This window comes from Protopterus annectens, chromosome 7.part0 (assembly GCF_019279795.1).
Source record: "Protopterus annectens isolate FY-2018-M chromosome 7.part0, PAN1.0, whole genome shotgun sequence".
Lineage (NCBI taxonomy): Eukaryota > Metazoa > Chordata > Ceratodontiformes > Protopteridae > Protopterus > Protopterus annectens.
The window spans coordinates 1,493,829,601-1,493,849,265 of record NC_056739.1 but is presented as its reverse complement, the minus strand read 5'-3'; the positions used below and the strand labels follow the sequence as shown (position 1 = coordinate 1,493,849,265).

Here is a 19,665-nt window from a genome sequence, read left to right as displayed (position 1 = left end):
TCTAAGTTTAGAAAAGCAGTATTTAAAATCTGTCCCTATTTCTAGAACTTTGTTCTCCATTACATTGTGATTTGTCCAGATTTCTTGCATTAAGAGGTTATAATATATGTCAGTGGGGGGGGGGGGGTACAGCAATGGTAATGCTCTTTACTCTATAGCTTCTGCTGAACTGTACTGATGTACTGTGCAAGTGTGGGAATGCAAATCATATACACATAGGCAGTGCATCAGTAAACAAGGGAGGATGCAGAGAAATACTATAGTGCCCTTATACAAAGACACTATTTAACAAAGGTTAGCACTTTATTTCTTAAATAACGTCATTGTATAATAATAATAATCCATGTAGGTCGCTTAGGATGATTAGCTTATGATGCTCAACTTGATAGAACAACTTTGGCATACCCTAATAAAAAATCAAATGGGATTCTGCTGTAAATCACCCTAGGCACCCACACCAAATTATTTACAACAGTCATATACATTTCACCACCTTTATCCACTCAACTCTTTCCAGAACTATTGCTAAAGTTGTTCTATCAAGTTGAACATCATAAGCTAATCATCCTAAATGACCTACATATTGACTGGTAAGGGTCACTTACAACCCAATTACACAGGATTAGCCTCTCCAGTAACTTAACTCAGCTAGTTAATGAAGGGACTAAGCATAATTCACACACCAATCATTCCCCATTGCTTGATGTTTTACTTACCAATAATCACGAAAACTTAACATTAATTGCAAGTACTCCCTAGCAGCCTAGGTAAACACTGTCAGATTATGCCAAACTGGACTTTTAAAGAAAAATGCTGCCACTTAAATTCAGTTATGCCAGGCATATCCCTTATTCATCCATTAATATTCTCCTCTGTAAATTGCGCACAATAGATTGGAGCAAACTCTATTCATGATCAGACCTCACTTCTGCTTTTTCCACTTTCTATCCACTATTCAGGATAATCTACCTCTACTTAAAAAAAATAGTTCAGGGAAAGATTACTCCATAGGTAACAACAGATTTGATGAACCTTATTAAGGGCAGATCAAAGCCTGGAAAGCTTGGAAGGTAGACCCAACTTCTGATAATAAGTTGTTTACCTAACACTCTGCAGGAAAATTGGAGTAAAGTCCACTCTTCCAGTGTAGTGAAATAATCAACTATCTAGAATATGCATCAACAAAAGAAAAAGATGGTAAACTGACCATAAACTGCCCAGATACCGGAACTTGTTACATTTTGATAATCTCAATAATGCTTTCAATTAGGAAATTAGTCTCATAGAAGAGTCATGAGAAAAGATGCTGGTTTTTAAGGTTATCAGTAATCTTTAAATCTTCTGTTTTTTACATATCTATGGTAATACTGAACTTCTGGAATCAAGTATCTAGGTTACAGACTCTAGCCATGTAGCTTAGGTATTTGCTAAATGTTCTGAGAGTTATTTCAACAAACAAGAAACAGGGATGCATGTAGAATGCAATGTATGACATTTTCCTAGTAATTTATGATTGATAATGTACATCATGTTAAGTTTTTTTTCTAAACGAGACAAGAAGACAAGTAAACTCTTAGCTTAAAAAAAAACTCTTTTAGAAATGATTGTTAAAAGTAATTTGGCCACACACTAGAAAGTAATTTAAATAAAAATACATGAAGAATCACCCAGAGGTAGAAAACAAATGTAATAAATGATAAATAGAAAAGAAGCATTTTCTTCTACTCCAATAGCAAATACTCAAAATGAACATTTTCTTTGAATTTTACAGAACTTCTTCAGACTAATTAATATCTTTTTACTAACTATTTAAATAATAATAAAAAAATAACTGCATACCTTTAATTAACAAATAAGACAGTAACTGATTCAATCAATGTTTTAGCCTTTTGCTCTCAAGAATGCATTGAAAATGTATGCCATAATTTAAACCAGATATAGTATCGACCTGAAATAAAGTTGGCCAAAGACATTCCTTATGATCTAAAATAGTTTGAACATCTCCATCTCTTACATTTAATTTAACACTTTCCAAAATATAGAAAAATGCTATTAAACAACACATTTCACAAAATAAATACCTAAAGCACTATTTATATTTCTTGTCTGAATGGCATAGACATGCTCATATATCCTACTTGAAAGTTTTCTAGTAGTTCATCTTTTATAAAATAAAGCAGACGTTAAACATTCAACAACCATTTCCACAGAGTTGCATTTAAAATAGCCACCAGGCGTGTAGATCCTATCTGTATATCTGCTATAAAACCATGAGCAATTTGCAACAAACTTATACTGTGCACACATTTTACATGAATATATGTACACAATTTCTTATTCAATGCACTGAACGTTGTATCAATTGAAACTACTGTTTTAAGAAAATACAGCAGATTCATATTTCTTTTATATACAAACATATGTCCAGCCCCCCAAAACTGACCCATTTCATCAGATGCAGTTATAGTTCATACATAGTTAATAGGCATGCAGTACAGGAAACCCAAGTTCCCAATTGCACCAAAGCAGTGCACATTTAAGTGACTTGCTCAAGGTCACTCAGTAGGCAAAGGAAGGCTGAGGGAACCAAACCCTATACCACAGGAAGTAGCTCATTAACAGCATATATCTTTAATTCTCTGCGTTGTCAGATATGCCAGTTATTTTCAACTGATTCAATAACATCATAAACATCTGCACTCTATGTAACAATCATAGACTGAATTCCTTGCTTTCCATAATCCGGTTTATTGACATTTTCCCTTACTACATCATTCTTAAATGTCAATGGAGCATATTCAGTATTTCAGTTATTCAATACGTCTAATGCCATCTGAAACAACTTAAACAGGAAAACCACTGACAAGAAACTTATTATATAAAGCACTTACAGCAGTGTTATGAAGTAGCAAATCTTGAAATTCTAAAAGCAATATGAATAAAAATATTATTTTCCATATATGTTAAGTGCATAGCTGAATAATATAACGAAGCATTACTAGCTGTTGGTTTCCAGTAGTATTTGATGACAATAATCTTTGATGAAGTAGAAGCCAGTACCAAAGGGTTCTGGCAGATGATGTTTACAGATGACTGCAAGCTACGAGCAGTCATTGAATCTCCAAATAAATTGGCGATCCTGCAGGAAGGTTTGCCCCAAATAAATAACTGGTGCCAAAATCATGCACTGAAACTAAATGCCAAAAAATGCATTATTGTATCCTTAGGGAAGTCATCTACACCAGGGAATTACCACATTGACAATATGTCCCTAATAGTTGACCCAGTTGTTAAAGATTTGGGAACTTATGTAGACAGTGACCTAACTTCTGACCAACAGTCCTTCTGTATTGCACAGCTTATAAACAAAGGGATTTTGTCTAGATCAAGGGATGTCATTGTCCCACTATACTCAGCCCTTGTTAGGCCAGTCATTGAGTATAACATCCCTTTTGGCATGTATCTGTTCAGATACATGTAACAACTAGAATGTTCACAGAGACATCCCACTAAAAGGATACACGGCCTAAACAACATGTCCTTCATGTACCGACTCAAAGCCCTGTACTATACGTGGCATCCAGCAGACTGCTAAGACGTGACCTGTGTCTGGCATACAAGACATCCTGTGACCCATTACTGATGGATTTAGTGCACATCAGTAAGTCAAATGGCATCAGAGATAGTCAATCTAAGGATCTAAACCTCTTCTGAAATATCAACAAAGCAGCTTGGAGTGACAGGTATATCTCGCAGAGGATACCTCTGCTCTGGAACAGACTTCCCATCCACTTAAAACAAAGTTCAAGTCTATCTATATTCAAGCACAATTTAGATCTATGGATGGAAACAGAAAATGTACCCTAGGAGTGCCCTCTGTACTACTAATGGACAGATGCAGCTCCTAAATGCTTTATCCTATGCATAGGTCTCCTCAAATTATCTATGATATGATTCCAGTTATTCTCATTACTGGTAATACAGAATTATCAGCCATGAGATGGGTAAGGCCAATCTATAAGCAAATGTGATTATTTTGTGAACAAAAAGAGATAATAGCGATGCTTAAAATGGCCCCAGTGGCAGCTAGCCTAGTACCTACCTATGAACCTACGAATATATTTAGCACTATGAATGCAGCCAAATATCGAAGCAGCTATGGCAGAATGTTCACAGTCTCAAACTAAGACAAGTTATAAATCCACAGAATGTTCACATTCTCAGGCCAGGTGAAGTTATAAATCCACACATCTTATTTCCAGATAAAATCCCTTTATTGCAAGTAAGTTACAACAGATAAGCCCTTTCACAAACTTCTGTTTACTTCATCAGACCATAAATAAACAGAGTCAGCCCCCCCCCCTTTTATACTCATGCAAATAGTCAAATTTCAAATGAACAAATCACAGTCAATCCTATAATCAAAGCACCTCCCCAGTATTAAATTAAAGCACTCACAATAAAATATACATCTAAGATGCATATAAAATAAGCATAAAAATAACATAGAATCAAAATAAAATAAAGTAGAGCTATCATAGAATTCAGTGATGGCAATTTATTTCATGTGTTCATTTTAGCAGTCTCCTATTTTTCATCTTGGAAACAATGGAAAGATGGTCATTCAAACCCTGTCCTATATGTGCCCCCAATCTTATTATCCAGTCAAGCTCTCTCTCCTCTGTTCTTTAACTGATGTCACCCATCCTGACATCCTCTTTAACTATTTCTAGTTCATTAAACTGAAAGTGATGTTCAACTCCACAAGATAAAATATGTTTGGCAACAGCACTATGTTTGTTCTCTTTTCAAACAGTACATATGGTCCTTGATGCACTCTCTTAGCCTTCTGTTGGTCTTACCCACATAGAATGCTCTGCAGAGAGCACACTGGGCTAAATACACTAAATTCATGCTTTTACAATCAGCCTCTGTGTTAAAGAGAAACTTCCTTCCTGTATCAGGATGTACAAATTCTACACCTTCAAAAATGTATTGGCAAAATTTACATTTCATACATTTCCTAGTTCCTCCGACTGGCTTTTGTACCTTCACACCTATACTACTTCTAGGGTAGCATAGCCTCCTTTTAAGAGATCTACTATTCTTATAAACTAAAAAGGGATTTTCACCTACTAAACCTGCTATCTCTCTATCGACCTGTAAGATATGCCAATTATTCTCTAGTATTCCCCTTAATGCTCGATTGTCACTCGTATAAGTGAGTGGCACTGCTACTTTAGTATGTCTCATTTGTTGCTTAGTATTACAACTCTCCCTGTTTGAATAGTATGGCTTTGCCCTATCCTTTCTAATATGTCTAGCATAATTACATGCCTCCACAACATCCTTACTACCATATCCTCTGCCTTCAAAGTCTCTTTTTAGTTGTTTTAGTTCAGTTTCAAACTGTATCGCTGTCTGAAAGTCTAGAGCATCTCATGGCTTGCCCTCTCAGTATGTTGCGAAACACATGTTGGGGGTGCATACTTGTTCTATGCAAATACGTTCCATTTTGGCAATTTTTTCGAAAACGATTAGTATGTAGAAAATTCTGATTATCTATAGTAAGTCTAATGTCCAGAAAATCTATTACTTCTCGGGAATATTGACTCGTAAATTTCAGAAAACTACAACTAGTATTTAAGTGCTCAATAAACTATAGTAGATTGACCTCTTCACCCTCCCATAGAATGAAGAGGTTGCCCACAAAACATCTATACAGGGGTAAAGATGTATTTGCCAAAGTATGGCCAAAAACAGCATTTGCTTTCCACTCAGCCATAATGATGTTGGTGTAGCTATTGGCACAAGGTGTGCCCATAGCTATGCCAGACACCTGTAAAAAATACTCATTGTCAAAGACAAAGGCATTGCTCTCTAGCACTAATTCTAAAAGATAACATATGAGGTCAACATGTCTCTCATCATATATTATGTGTCGCATCAAAAAATCTTTCACCATGGTAATCCCGTCACCATTAGGGATCATAGTGAATAGTGGCTTCACATCAAGTGTTGCCATTACAGTCTTGTGATATACACATGCCCCTTTAGTAGAATCAAACAGGTCCTGTAAAAACTGTTTACTATCATTCAATATATACTCATATTTCATTAGTGCAGGTCTTAGTTGTTTTTCAATATATATGGACAATGGCTCCGTCAACCAACCATTGCCTGCCACTATCGATCTAAATTGTGGCCTTAGCGGATCTTTATGTATTTTAGGTAAACTCTGAAATGTGGGTACCAAAGGAAATTCAACCATAAAATATCTAAACATGTCTCTTGTGATAAACAATTCATTCATGCATGCAACTAATGCATCAATAGCTTTTTCATGAATGACAGTGATGGCCTCTTTATCTATACACTTATATACTTCAGGGTCAGAGCGCATTTCTTTCAAAGAAGAGAAATAAAAATCCCTGTCCATCACTACAATTAAGCAGCCTCTTCTCTCCTTCAGAAGGTGATATACCTTAGGGGTGAGCTATGGCTTCTGGTTAGCTTTAATAGTGATACTCTTGGTATCTGTTACCCCATCAATGCAGTTTGAAATGTATGCCATCACTACCTCAGTGTATTGATTAATGTTCAGATGCTGATTCACTGTGATTGCTTCCTTGAACATATCCCAGTTGGTTCTTTCAAAGCAGTCTTGGAGGGCCTCCATAGCCCCCTTGGGCCATACCTTGATTTGTTTCTTCATGGTTTTCTCTCTAACTAGTGCAGGTTTGTAAGCTGATGATAGCAAGATGGTGTAATGGTCAGAGTTTCCCATTTGTAGAAGTTGTACTGCCTTATAAGCTTTCTTTAAGTTTATGTACACCTTGTCCAGGACATTATCACCCCTTTTAGGAATGTCAACTACTGATGGTAGTGTGGGATTAGCTCTTTCAGATCTGCTTTACTAAATTTACCAGCTACCATATGTACAAAGTCAGGATATTTGCTCTGCAGCTCGCCAATGTGATTGCATAGTTTATTTAGAGACTCAGTGGTATTAGCACTAGGTGGGATATACACCACTCTTACACTGACCCCATTCTGCACCCTGGGCAAGTAAAATGGTCTACATTTAATGGACAGGAACTCTAAATTCTCACAGCAGTGTGATAGCATGATTTCAGAGTTGTTGCATCATCTTTTGTTAACATAGATGAAGACTCCACCTCCTCTGCCCTTTCCACACAGTGTATGTTTTCTGTCTGCACAAAACAGTGGAAATGTCTCTAAGTTTACTTCATTATCATTTTTATCTTGTCATGCAACCACGTCTCAGTAATCAAAAATAAATAAGTATTTCTCACCTTGTTCTTGTTGGTGAGTTTATTTATTTTATTTATTTATTTATTTATTGTCAGTTGGATGACCGGGGAGGTCCACTGGGCTCAAGAAGCCTGTTTTCAGTGGTGGCCCGGGGAGAAAAGCTCCACAAAACATAGCAGACATAGTAACAATTAAACAATTAGTTAAAATGATGTAGTAAAACATAAGCACAGTAGAATATCAACTTAGTATGGTATACAGTGCATATTTACATGTAAATACAATTAGAGGTCGATTAGTACAGAGTCACCATTTTACTGAGGTTTTAAATATTCTGAGAATGCTATGAAAGAAACATTTGTAAGAAAACAGTAAATATGATTGAACTCCTATTGGGTAAGGTGGAAGGTAGTTTATGTATATGTATGTATTTATGTATTAGGCAGGATTAGGTAGGTAGAGTGCAAGTGCATTTCCTGTTATTGGAGAGGTAGGAATGGGGCTGGGTTTTGAAGTGATCAAACCTTTGAGAAATTCTTAAGAGAGGGAGGAAGAGAGTTCCATTTTTTGGCTAAGGAAAAGGATAGGAGAAGCTGACCTGCGGGACGGTTTGGTTTGTATACAGAAATGAGATTTTGGTGAGCAGATCTTAGAGTTCTGTGAGGGGTATATAGTGGTAAGATATTAGTTAGTGCAGGGAACTTAGTAGGTTTAAAAATGAGTTTGTGGGCTGTAGTGATTTGGAGGTAGTCCAGGTAGTTGGGAAGTTCTAACCATTGCAGTAGGCGGAGAGGTATGCAGTGGTGGGTAGAGTACTTGGACTTGGTGGCAAACTTTGAGATTTTATTGTAACAGGATTCCAGTTTAGAGGAGATAGAGGAAGATTGGTTGGTTAGTAGGGGGGCACCATACATCAAAGATGGTAGTAAGTAGGTAGTCGCGAGGGTCTGTCTTGTGGAAGGAAATAGAAAGTGGGAGTTCCTGTATAGCATGCCAAGTTTCTGATGTGTTTTCTTAATGTTTAGCTGAATATGGGTGTCGAATTGGAGATGTTCATCAATAGTGACCCCAAGAAGTTTAGCAAAAGGAACAACTTCAATAGAGGAGTTGGCATGGCTGATAATGTTGAAGGAGGTTTTGTCAAGAGGGTGAGATTTAGAGGGAGAGTAGTAGAATTTTAGATTTGTTGGCATTTAGAGAGAGGTGATTTTGAAGCATCCAGTTCTCAGTGGTGGAGAAAGCAGTTTGGGCTTTTGTTTGGAGTACTTGGAGTTTAGAAGCAGAGCAGACTAGAGTTGAGTCGTCTGCATATTGGAATATCTTGGTGTTAGGAATAGCTCTGTGGAAGTCATTAATAAAGATAGTAAATAGCATTGGGCCGGGTATGGATCCTTGGGGGACATCGGTTGGGGTTGGGAGGAACGTTGAGGTGCCAGTTTTCCATTTTACGGCCTGAGATTGGTCAGAGAGGTAGCTGCTGAACCAGACAAGGGTGTTGTATGAGAGATTAAGATTAGCAAGGCGGTTTAGGAGATGGGAATGGGAGACAGTATCAAAAGCCTTGGAGAGGTCAAGGAGGACTGTGGATACAAGTTCTCCAGAGTGATGGGCATGGTTTACTATGTCTAGGAAAGAGAGGAGAGCAGTTATTGTGCTATGGCCCAGATGAAATCCGTGTTGAGTTGGGGTTTGGAGTTGATTATTTGTAAGGAATGGCATGAGTTGGAGGTGGATGCATTTCTCAAGTATTTTTGAAATAGGTGAGAGAATGGCTATGGGCTGGAAGTTGGAGATGCTATTATTTTTGCCTCCTTTGTGGAGGGGTAGGATGAAGGCTGCATGCCACAGTTTAGGAACATAAGATTCCTGTATGGATCTGTTAATGAGAATGCTAATGGGGGTGGCAATGCAGTCTGCTGCGAGTTTTAGAAAGAGTGAGGGGATGTTGTCAGGGGCATTGGAGCCTGGCATAAGCTTAGAGAGGAGTTTAGTTATATATAAGGTGGAAATGGGTTTGAGATGAAAGATAGGAGATGAGAAAGGAATGGATGGTGGAGGAGAGGGTTTGAGTAGGGGGGAGGAGTTGTTTGGGAAGGTCTTAGTGAGTTCTGCTATGGAGTTAATAAAGAAGGAGTTGAATAGCATGGCTATTTCTGGGTCAGACTTGCTAGTGTCAGGGCAAGGATTGTTTTGGGTACCAGGGTTGAGAAGAGAGTTGATTGACTTCCAGAATTGTTTGGGATTTTTGGAATGATTAGATTGAAGTTTGGTATAGTATGATTTTTTATCTGGTATAATATGTTTTTTGGCTAGGTTACGGAGTTGTTTATATTTAAGAAGGGTGCCTGGGTTCTTATTGCGATGGTAAAGTTTCCAGGTTTTGTCCCTTTGTTTCATAAGTATTTTGGTGTCTTTAGTAAGCCAAGGGGCTGAGTTGTTTTTTATATGTTTTGTAATGGGGGGGGGGGGGGGCATGAGAGTTAAGGCTAGCTAAGAAGATTGAGCTGAAATGTTCAACAGCCTGGTCTAGAGGAAGGGTTTTTAGATTGTCCCAATTTATTAGTTTGAGAGAATTGGAGAAAGTTGTGGGGTTAAAGTTTGTGAGTTTTCGTGTGTGGATATATTGGTGTTGGTGAGGAGAGGAGGGAGTTGCTCTATGGACGAAGGCTGGCAAGTGGTCACTAATGGAGTCTGGTAAGTTGCCCTTATGGGAGATTTTATTATAGTGAGAGACTAGTCAAGTATGGAGCCTGGGGGGTTGTTTTTATTAGGCCTGGTAATGGTATTTGTAAGTTGACTGAAATTATATAGGTTGATTGAGATGGAGGGATTATTTTTATCAATTTTGTTCCAGTCAATGTTTACATCTCCTAGGATGTAAGTCTCAAGCTTAATATTGGTTGAGGCCCATAGAAGGATTTCCTCAAGTATATTTATATTGTTTCCAGGGGGGGGATATAGAGGGCTATGACACAGATGCTTTTATGGTTATTTAGTTGGAGAATTCATATGACTAGTTCAGCACTGTTGAACTGAGGAACAGGATTTTGGTAGGGAGTGATGGAGAGTAGGCTAGAGTAGATTAAGGCCACTCCTCCTCCTCCCTTCTTTTTTTAGGTAGTCATGTCTAAGAGCTTGAAACCCAGGGGGCAGGATTTTAGAGTCAGAAATATTCGGTTTTAGCCATGTCTCAGAGACAGCTACTGTGTCAGGTAGGGTATGGTATAGCCAAGCATTGAAGTGGGCTATTTTGTTTTTTAGACTCTGGGCATTGATGGTCAGGAGTATGATATATTTAGGGTTTGTAATATGGGTGGTAATAGGGGGAGTTGGATTGTTGCTGGTACTAGGTCCTGGGTTGGGATATATGTCACCTGCCAGGCATATGCAGTTAAAGGGGAATGAAAGCAGGGGTTTGGTTTTACTCCTAGTGTTTTGTGGGAGGTATAATAATGCTTTAGGAATATGATGTTTCATTAAGGAGGGTAGATGTTTTAGTTTGAAGCAGAGAAGTGGGTTTGGTTGAACTAGGGAGGATGATATAGTGTGAAAGTGAGATATGGTAGAGTAATGATGGGTGTTGAGGGTGATGGTAGGGTGAAGAGGGGATGGGAAAAAAGGGGGTAGTTCATAAGAGGAATAAGAGGTAGCATGGTATAGAGGAATTAGAAGTAGTAGGCAGAGGGAAGGGATACGAAGGGTTTGAGAAGGCATGGTGTGGTGTAGGTATAAATGAATAGTTGGGTGGAGGGTATTGAAGATGTAGTTGGATGTAGGGGGAACTATGAAAGTGTAAGACAGAGGTATTTAGAAGTGAGTAAAGTGCTATAAGGTTTGGGATGGGGAGGGGGTGAGAAAGTATTGGAGGATGGGATGGGGGGATAGTGAGGAGATGTGAGTGGATTGAGAGAGATGAAGGGGAGGGGATGTTTGGATAGGATAAGTGTAGTAGCACTGGGGTTGGTTGGGAATTAGGGGTAGGGTAGGGGAGCGGAGTGAGCCAGGAGGGCGAATGGAGTGGGTAGAGCCAAGAGAAGAGATGGCCCACAGAAAACAATCAGTGAACAGAAGCTGGAATACAGGAAAAGGCAGGGAGAGGGTTATATCTTTGTAGTGATTGGACTAGGGAAAAAATGTTACAGAATACTGTAGTTCATCAGATCAAGCCTTTAGAAGTGAAAGTTAAGGTGTTTTGCAGAACATTCCATGGTGTATGCTGCCATCAAATGGTGAAGGAGGAAGATGGTACCCTAAATTAAAAGGAATTTCACAGCTATGTCTAAATTAATCTAAGAAGTTTACACGGAAGTGGACATGGAGTAGCATGTAAACCTGGGGGGGGCAAGCGGACTGCGGCAGGCTATCAAGCACACCGAGGTAGAATGCTGGGCAAGATTATAAATTGCCAACAGCAATGTTCAATATAGCTACATACACTGATGTTCCTTCGTAGGAGGGAAACTAAGCCCTTTAGTTAGACTGAAGTTGATTGAGCCTGGGAGCAGCTTATCCAAGGATGTCTTCACCCAGATGGGAGGGAATTCCTGTACAAAAAGCAGGTAGAGGTAGCACCCGAGGGAGCAAGCTGTAAAGAGAGAAGAGAAATAAATAAATAAATAAATAAATAAATAAACAAACTGTAATTAAGAGGAAATAGAGGGGGTTTGGAAGGAGGATAGGCAAGAAAAAGTTTCAGTCTCAAGTAGTCTATCTTGCTATCCAGTAATCTCACATTATCTAGCAGTATAGTTGGTAGCACAGGCCTGTAGGGGTTTGCTTTTAACTTTACATCAATACCTGCTCTGCATCCTCTTTTCCTTGTTCTCTGACATCTCTTTCTTTTTTTCCTTGTCCAGCATATTCCAGAAACCTAACAGTTTCAGGCACTTTAGAGTGTGAAGGGTTAAAATATATAGCTGTTGTAGCTCTGTGCAAGTAGTAGGCCCCAGATACTCCTCAGACTTCATTGCATCCAACCAGCAACATACAGATGTTGACTGTTTAATTTCTAGAAACTTCTGTGTACTGTAAGTTATTGTACCTTCAGCTGGAAGTGCAGAAACTGATTTTTTTTCAAGATTCACTGTGAAAAAGAAGACAACATATGCATATGTCAAGAATGAGCCATCACAGCCACAGCCACACAGGGCACCACCAAAAGAGGGGTAGAATCAGAATAGGCCATTGTTTCACGCATTTGGGCTGGTCTTGCACTTCTAGGCTTGACTATCATTTTCAGTAACTGACACTACAAGAGGTGTCTAGCTTTCCCTGAAGTTGCCCTGGGTGGCTAACTCTGATGTTGTCATTTAGGAATAAGAAAGCTAACTTCAAGGTAGAGCTGAGATACAGTCCAGATTTAGTATGACATTAATATTTTTCTTTGATGGATTACATCAAAAAGAGAATACTGTAGCACTGAATAGGTAGGTAAATCAAAATTATTATGTAAGTAGACATTTACGGTACAACTTATTTTGCAGCTAGAAAGGTGTTTGTGAAAAAATGATCCATGTAATATACGTCATTCAGTAACACTTGTAAAACTTGACACTCATTGAGTTGCTAAATGACAATATTCATTAAATGAGAATAACAGGGAATGCTCCAGGAGTTACTGTATCTGTAGTAGTAAAGAGAAAGTCTCTACCCTTACAAGAATAATCATAAGTCTTTACTTACTTGCCATCTCGCTCCCAGTCAAACACATCCACTTTAACAGTCCTGGAAAAGAAAGAGACCCTGTTAGAGCAGTCACATGTTGTGCAATATGTCTACCTCATTACTATTTGCTCTTCTACATTTACTGGTGTTATGATTATGATGATGATTATTATTATTATTGTTAAATCTTTTCCCAGTAGATAACCAGTTTGCATCTCATAGTCTTCATAGGACAGTGCTTTAGTGTTCCAAGCCTGGTATTCTCTATGCCATAGCTATCTTACTTGCGACATCATGATGTTTTTATATATTTTTATTGTTACTACTAGTACATACAATCTAGGGAATTCCTGATACAGCTGATTTTGCTAACACCAACTGGTTTCAAGAAAGTAATGTAAAAGATATATCTTCTCTTTCTCCACGTTTATAAAAAGTGTATTTATTTATTTCAGTTTGTTAATCAATATGATTTGACAAGCAAAATTGCCCCTTTTCAGCCTAGTTGCAAAAAGAAAAGCATCTCAACCATCTCAGAATCAGAGAATATACAATAAAAACAAATATACACTATATACAATGATTAAAGTATTTTAACAATATACACCTTGGAAAATGTATACTACATTAATCTGTACAAACAATTAGCATGTACAACCGATAGAATATAACAATTTTATGTCTTATGATAGATACAAAGTAATTATCACAGGTAAAAAGAAGTTATGTACTCACCATAACGTTCTATCTGTATTGTCGATTTTTCATCTCTCCTCACATATTGTGTCCAGATCTCGGCCGTTATTAAGCTCGTAACAACCAAAAAGTTCTTGGATACCTCCCCTTACCCACAATGCTCCTTTCTCTGTCACCTCAGATCTTGTTTGCTAAAATTATTCCCATAAAAAAACAGTGAATGAACTTAAGTCTGAACATTTTTAAGGAGACCACTTCTGGAGTACCAGTGATAATAAAATGCCCTGAAATTTTACTTCCCGTTTAATCAGAAAACCCAAAGGTAGGGGGCTGTGGGGAGGGAATGTGAGGAGAGATAAAAAGTCAACAATACAGATGGAACATTATGGTGAGTACATAACATCTTTACTGATATTGCCAATGTTTCATCTTGTCCTCACATACGTGACTGAGTCCCCAACTTCCTTTATCCCGGGAGGACTCATGGGAGGATTTTTCTCAGACCCATTGCACTAAAGAAGGGTCTTCCTTTGGAGACCAAATCCAACTTGTAATGAATGATAAAAGTGTGATGATTGGCCCATGTGGCTGCTGCGCAAATCTCACCCATGGAGGTATTAGTCTGGAAGACTGCAGATGTGGCCATAGCCCTGGTTGAGTGAGCTCGAATAGGTGTGGACGAATTTATACCTTTTGTGGTGTAAACAAAAGAAATGCAATCAGAGAGCCATTTTGATAAAGTAACTTTGTATATTGGTAGGCCTTTCCTAGGGCCTGTAAAGGCAACAAACAATTGACTTGCTTTCCAAAACTCTTTAGCCCTATGCAAATAGAAACATAACTGTCTATGGACATCCAACAAATGTAGAACAAATTTGCCTTTGTTGCTGAAGTTAGGAAAGAAAACATGTAAATGTATGGCCTGATTAATATTTTGTTTGTGAAACCACTTTTGGCAGAAAGGAGGGGCTGGTATGAAAAATCAGATATGGAGGCCAGGAAGATAGTGCCTGGATTTCTGATATTCATTTTGCAGATGTAATAGCCACTAAAAAGATAGCTTCCAGGAGAGAAATTTAATATCAAAAGTCGCTGCAGGTTCAAATGGGGCTGAACAATTAGATTTAGTACCAAATTAAAGTCCTATCAGGGAAGGGATCCTTGTGAGGAGGCCCTGACAATAGGGCTCCTTTAAGAAGGTTTTGTAAAGTTTGTGGGAAATGAGTGATAAGTTATCCTTCCCAATATGAAAATCTGAAATGGCTGCTAAGTGTACTTTAATTGTAGAGGCAGCTTCTCAATCGTTGAAAAGGTGGGCTAAGAAATCTAGAATAGAGTGAATAGGTGCTATGAGGGGATCTACACTGTGCTGCTGAGCCCAAATTACAAGTCTCTTCCATTTACTCCTATAAAGTTTTTGAGTGGATGACTTATGAGAGGACATCAAAATATGACGGATCGGTGAGGAGAGCATGAGTTGTCCGGCAATCAATGGAATTGGAGGAACCAAGCCATCAGCTTCAGGTTATAAAAGTTGGGAAGAATCATTCCTGTCAGGTGTGACAGAAGGTCTGGAACATGTTCCAGGATCCAGGGTTCCTTCCATAGATGAGGACAGAGGAAGGGAAACCAGATTTGTCAAGGCCAATATGGGGCAATGAATATTACTGTTCTCTTTAACCTGTTTGCCTTCTGAAGGAATTTGGGAATCAAAGGAATTGGAGAAAAAGGGTACAATAAACCGGGGGGTCAATTGTGTATGAGACCATCCCTCGGGGAACCCCCCCCCCCCCAGTGAGGGGATTAGGGTAAAGTAGCTGCTGTATTTGTTGTTTAGGGGAGATGCACAGAGGTTGCTGGCCCCAACTTTGGAAAATGTCATCTGCTACTGCCTGATTGAGAGTGCCACTTTTGAGGAATGAGGATAGATCTGCTCAACTTGTCCTCTATCACATTGGACTTTCCCGGAATGTGCGTTGCTATAAAACAGTGGTTGGATGAGATCACCCATTGCCACACTCTGAGTGCTTCTCAATACAGAGGGTATGATCTGGTTCCTCCTTGCTTGTTTATGTACCAGACCACCAACATGTTGTCTAATTGAATCACCACCATTCCCAGAGAAACATAAGTCTGAAATGCCTGCAATGCTAGAAGCACTGCCCTCATCTCCAGGATGTTTATGTGCAGATTGGCCTTGTCTGCAGACCAGGTTCCTTGGACTGTCTTCCCCAGACAATGCCAACACATCTGGGAAGCATCTGTGGTCACCATGGCCTGTGGTTGAGGGGGAACTAAAGGTTGACCTTGCATCAGCTGTTCTGACTGAATCCACCATGAGAGGGTCCTTTTACATGAATCTGTTATGACAATTTGGTGAGACATTGGTTGGTGGATAACTGACCATGGGCAGCTAGAAGCCATTGAAGTATCTGCACGTGAAATCTGGCTAATGGAACTAACACTATTGCCCCGCCATTGATCCTAAAGCCTGTAGAACATGATGAGCAGCTAGCTTCTTGTTTCAAATTAATCTGTGTGTTTGTCGCCTGATTGTTAACCCTCTGGAGGCAGGATTTATTGTTACACTTAGTTCTGTACAGATCTGAAGAACAGAGTCTCTTGCATGGATAAGTAGATGCCAGGTCAGGGAGGATATGAGACAGTCATCTAAATAAGGAAACACCTAGAATCCTTTTCCTCTCAGGTGATCCACAACTACTGCCATGCATTTGGTGAACACTCTGGTGGTGGTAGTGTGACCAAAAGTAAGAACTGTGAACTGTTAATGACTGTCTCCCAACCGGAAGTGTAGGTATCTTTTAAAACATCTGTCCATTTTTATGTGGTTGTACGCATCCTGAAGATCTGTAGAGCACATCCCATTGTCCTTCTCCAGGAAAGGAAGTATGAACTGTACTGTGACCATTTGGAACTTGCAACGTTGAACTGACTTGTTTAATCAGCTGAGATCCAGAATTGGTCTCCAGGCCCCTGTTTTCTTTGGGACCAAAAAGAAGCTTGAGTAAGTTCCAAATCCTCTCTGGTCTCAGAGGACCTCTTGGATGACTCTTTTTTTCCAGCAGTTTTTGAATTTGAATAACTGCTTGGTGGAATATCTGGGATTTTTCTGTTTGGGGGAGTGTTGAGAGTAGAGAATTTGATAACGCCTGGATATTATCCTCTGCACCTACAAATCAGAAGTTATCTTTTGCCAGGCTCTCCAGTGCAGGGATAGTTGATCCCTGACAGCCTCCAGAGGTGGACAATCAGGCTTCCTTTCAGGAGCACTGAAAGGGCTTCTTGAAGAAAGACTCTTGGGACCCTTGGTTCTGCAGGCCTCCTCTGCTGCAAGGGTGGTGTTTTCCATTACTGTTCCCCCCCCTGCCTCTGAGGGAAAAAATCTCCACGTATGTCCTGGTAAGACCCCTGAGACTTCTTGAAACACATTTTTCTGCCACCTGTCTGACCTTTAAGGTAGGGTCTCTGAGCAGCAGAAAAACGTATGCCAACAGCAGAAAGGATCTTACCTTCTTTCTCACACCTGGATAGCTTATCTTTGAACTTGGGACCAAAAAGGGATGTGCCATCAAATGGGGCATTGACAAATGAAGACTTAAAAGACTCGGCCAAATTGCATAGCTGCATCCAAGCATGCCTTCTCATAGATATGCCAGAACCCGCCACTCTACTCGTTCTTTCAGCTGCATGTGAGATGAACCTCATGGAAGAGTGAGTTAGCTACAGAGTGTAGGGTTGCTAACTGGGATGCTACCTTTTCTCGGAATCCCTCAGCTACTGCTTCTTCAAGGGTATCTGACAGTTCATTGATCAGATCCCTTTGCAACCTGGTGAAATGAGAAAGGTAGTTCAGTGATCACAAGGCAAAACTCACTGAAAAGAAAACTCACTTCCCACATCTATCCATTGTCTTGAAATCCTTATTAGGAGGAAGAATATTGGAACTCTCCTCTGAAAGTCTCTTCCAAGGGACCTCCTCAGTGGGGTATTCTGGGGAGGTATCAGAAGAGGCAGGGGTATCCCAGTGGGTATCCTGGTGCCGGGGGTCCTGCTGTCCCTGTAGAACACCCTGGACAGAAGAAGAGCACAGGGTACATTGATGAGATTGAGGATATGAGGGGGCAAGTGACCTTCCATATGCGGTGGCAGCTATAGCCCTCTCCAGAGCCCCAAAGGCTGACTGCTCCTGAGTGGAGGAGAACTACAGCTCTGAAAAGCCATGCTTTCAGTACGAGGTCCTTTCCAGTCCAGAAGACAGCTCAGCTGGGGTAGAAGCCAGATCTTGTGATTCCACAAGGTGCACTGCAGCTCTGGGAACTCTCAGACTCTGAAAAGGCCAAAGAGCTCTGAGCGAAGGTCTGGTCTGAGGAAAGAGACACCTTCGGATCATAGCTGAAAGGCACCAGGTGTATTGGATCCAATGTCTTCAAAGCTCACCCTGAAGTCAGAGGAAAAGGAAGTGGGGGAGTAGATGTCTTGGATAGACATAGAAGAGCATGGGTTGAGGCCAAGGTGGACAATGATGCCCTGCACCCACAAGATCTTTTGTATCATCCATTCCGTGTCTTCTTCAGTAAGGCTCCTGGTTAAATGGGAAGAGGATGCTGATGGAAATTTTGGTCTACTTAAGAATGGAGACTGTACCCTCGAAGGAACAGGATCAAAGGTCGGGGACTACCGAGTCCTGGGAAGTGCCATAATTGGCTTAAAGGGGCTTGTTGTTGGATTGACATCAATGGATCCAATCTAGCTTTACTCGACAGACTCGGAGCCAAAAAAAGTTGGATCCAACATAGAAATGCCCGGCGCCGAAGGCTCTGACTAAGTCACAGATTCTGCAGACTTAGAAGATTTTGAAGTCTTAGTTTTCAGCTCCAAAGGGTCTGTCAGAGCCAAGGATGGCCTCTTCTTTCCTCTGTCACCACTTTTAGAGGAAAGAGAAGAAGCAGGGCTCAAATGGGCTAACTTTGATTTGGAAGAAGTTGCAGATTTAGACTGACTACCGAAAAAGGCCTCTTCAAAAACAGATGGTAACATGCCCCTGAAAATGAGCTGATTCTTCCTTTCAGCCAAAGCCCTGTGGTTGAAGGAAGGAATGACAAATGGTGCAATCTTCTTGTAGATGGAGGGACCCCAGACAATAAACATACAGGGAGTGCGAGCCACATAATAGAATTTTGTGACTGCACTTTGTGCATTCTTTAAAGCCTAATGGCTTGTTTTGCTTCTCTGCCATGAAAGCAAATGAGAATGGAGAAACACACACACACACACACACACACACACACACACACACACACACACTCACACTCAAATACTCACACGTTAAGAAACACAACAAAGAAAGATAAAAAGAAAAGATTTAATAATATATATCTATATATATATATATATATATATATATATATATATATATAGCAATATATATATTTTTTTTTTTTTGAGAGAGAAAAACGGAGAAAGAGAAAGAAGAAACATACTAACAGTAGTAGTTAAGAATACCTCTAGAGGTATAAAGGAGAGGGGCAGTAACCTACTAAAAACATTTACTAGCGGGAAAAAGGGAAATAGAAGGCGAGAGAAAGAGAGAGGCATCAGGATAGCCCAGCTGAGCTTGTCCGCTATCATGTTGGATTTCCCCAGGATGTGCATTGCAACCAAGAAGTGTTGGGAAGACATTGCCCATTGCCAAATTCGTACAGCCTCTCGACACAAGGGGAAAGACCTGGTTCCACCCTGTTTGTTGGTATACCATATTACTGACATGTTGTCCATTTGAATTGCTATAGTCCCTGTAAGTAGAGAGTCCTGAAGTGCTTGCAATGCCAGGAATACTGCTCTCATCTCCAGTACATTGATGTGCAAGTGGTACTTGTGTTCCTGCCAAGTCCCTTGAACAGTCTGTCCCAGATAATGCCCCCCCCCCACCCTATCTGGGAAGTGTCCGTGGTCACTGTGGCTACAGGTTGGGGGCGGGTAGATACGGCCTGCCTATTGTCACCATAGGGG

At 39.9% G+C, this 19,665-nt stretch overlaps 1 protein-coding gene across 1 annotated transcript in view; it reads right to left on the bottom strand.

Annotated features, from left to right (window-relative positions):
- Positions 1 to 19,665, bottom strand: part of CPNE9 (copine family member 9) — a 2,305,657-nt gene that overhangs the window by 1,463,873 nt on the left and 822,119 nt on the right. Inside the window, exon 5 of the mRNA XM_044076409.1 lies at positions 12,958 to 12,999. Within this exon, the coding sequence (XP_043932344.1) occupies positions 12,958 to 12,999 (42 nt within the window). The remainder of the gene's footprint in view (positions 1 to 12,957; positions 13,000 to 19,665) is intronic.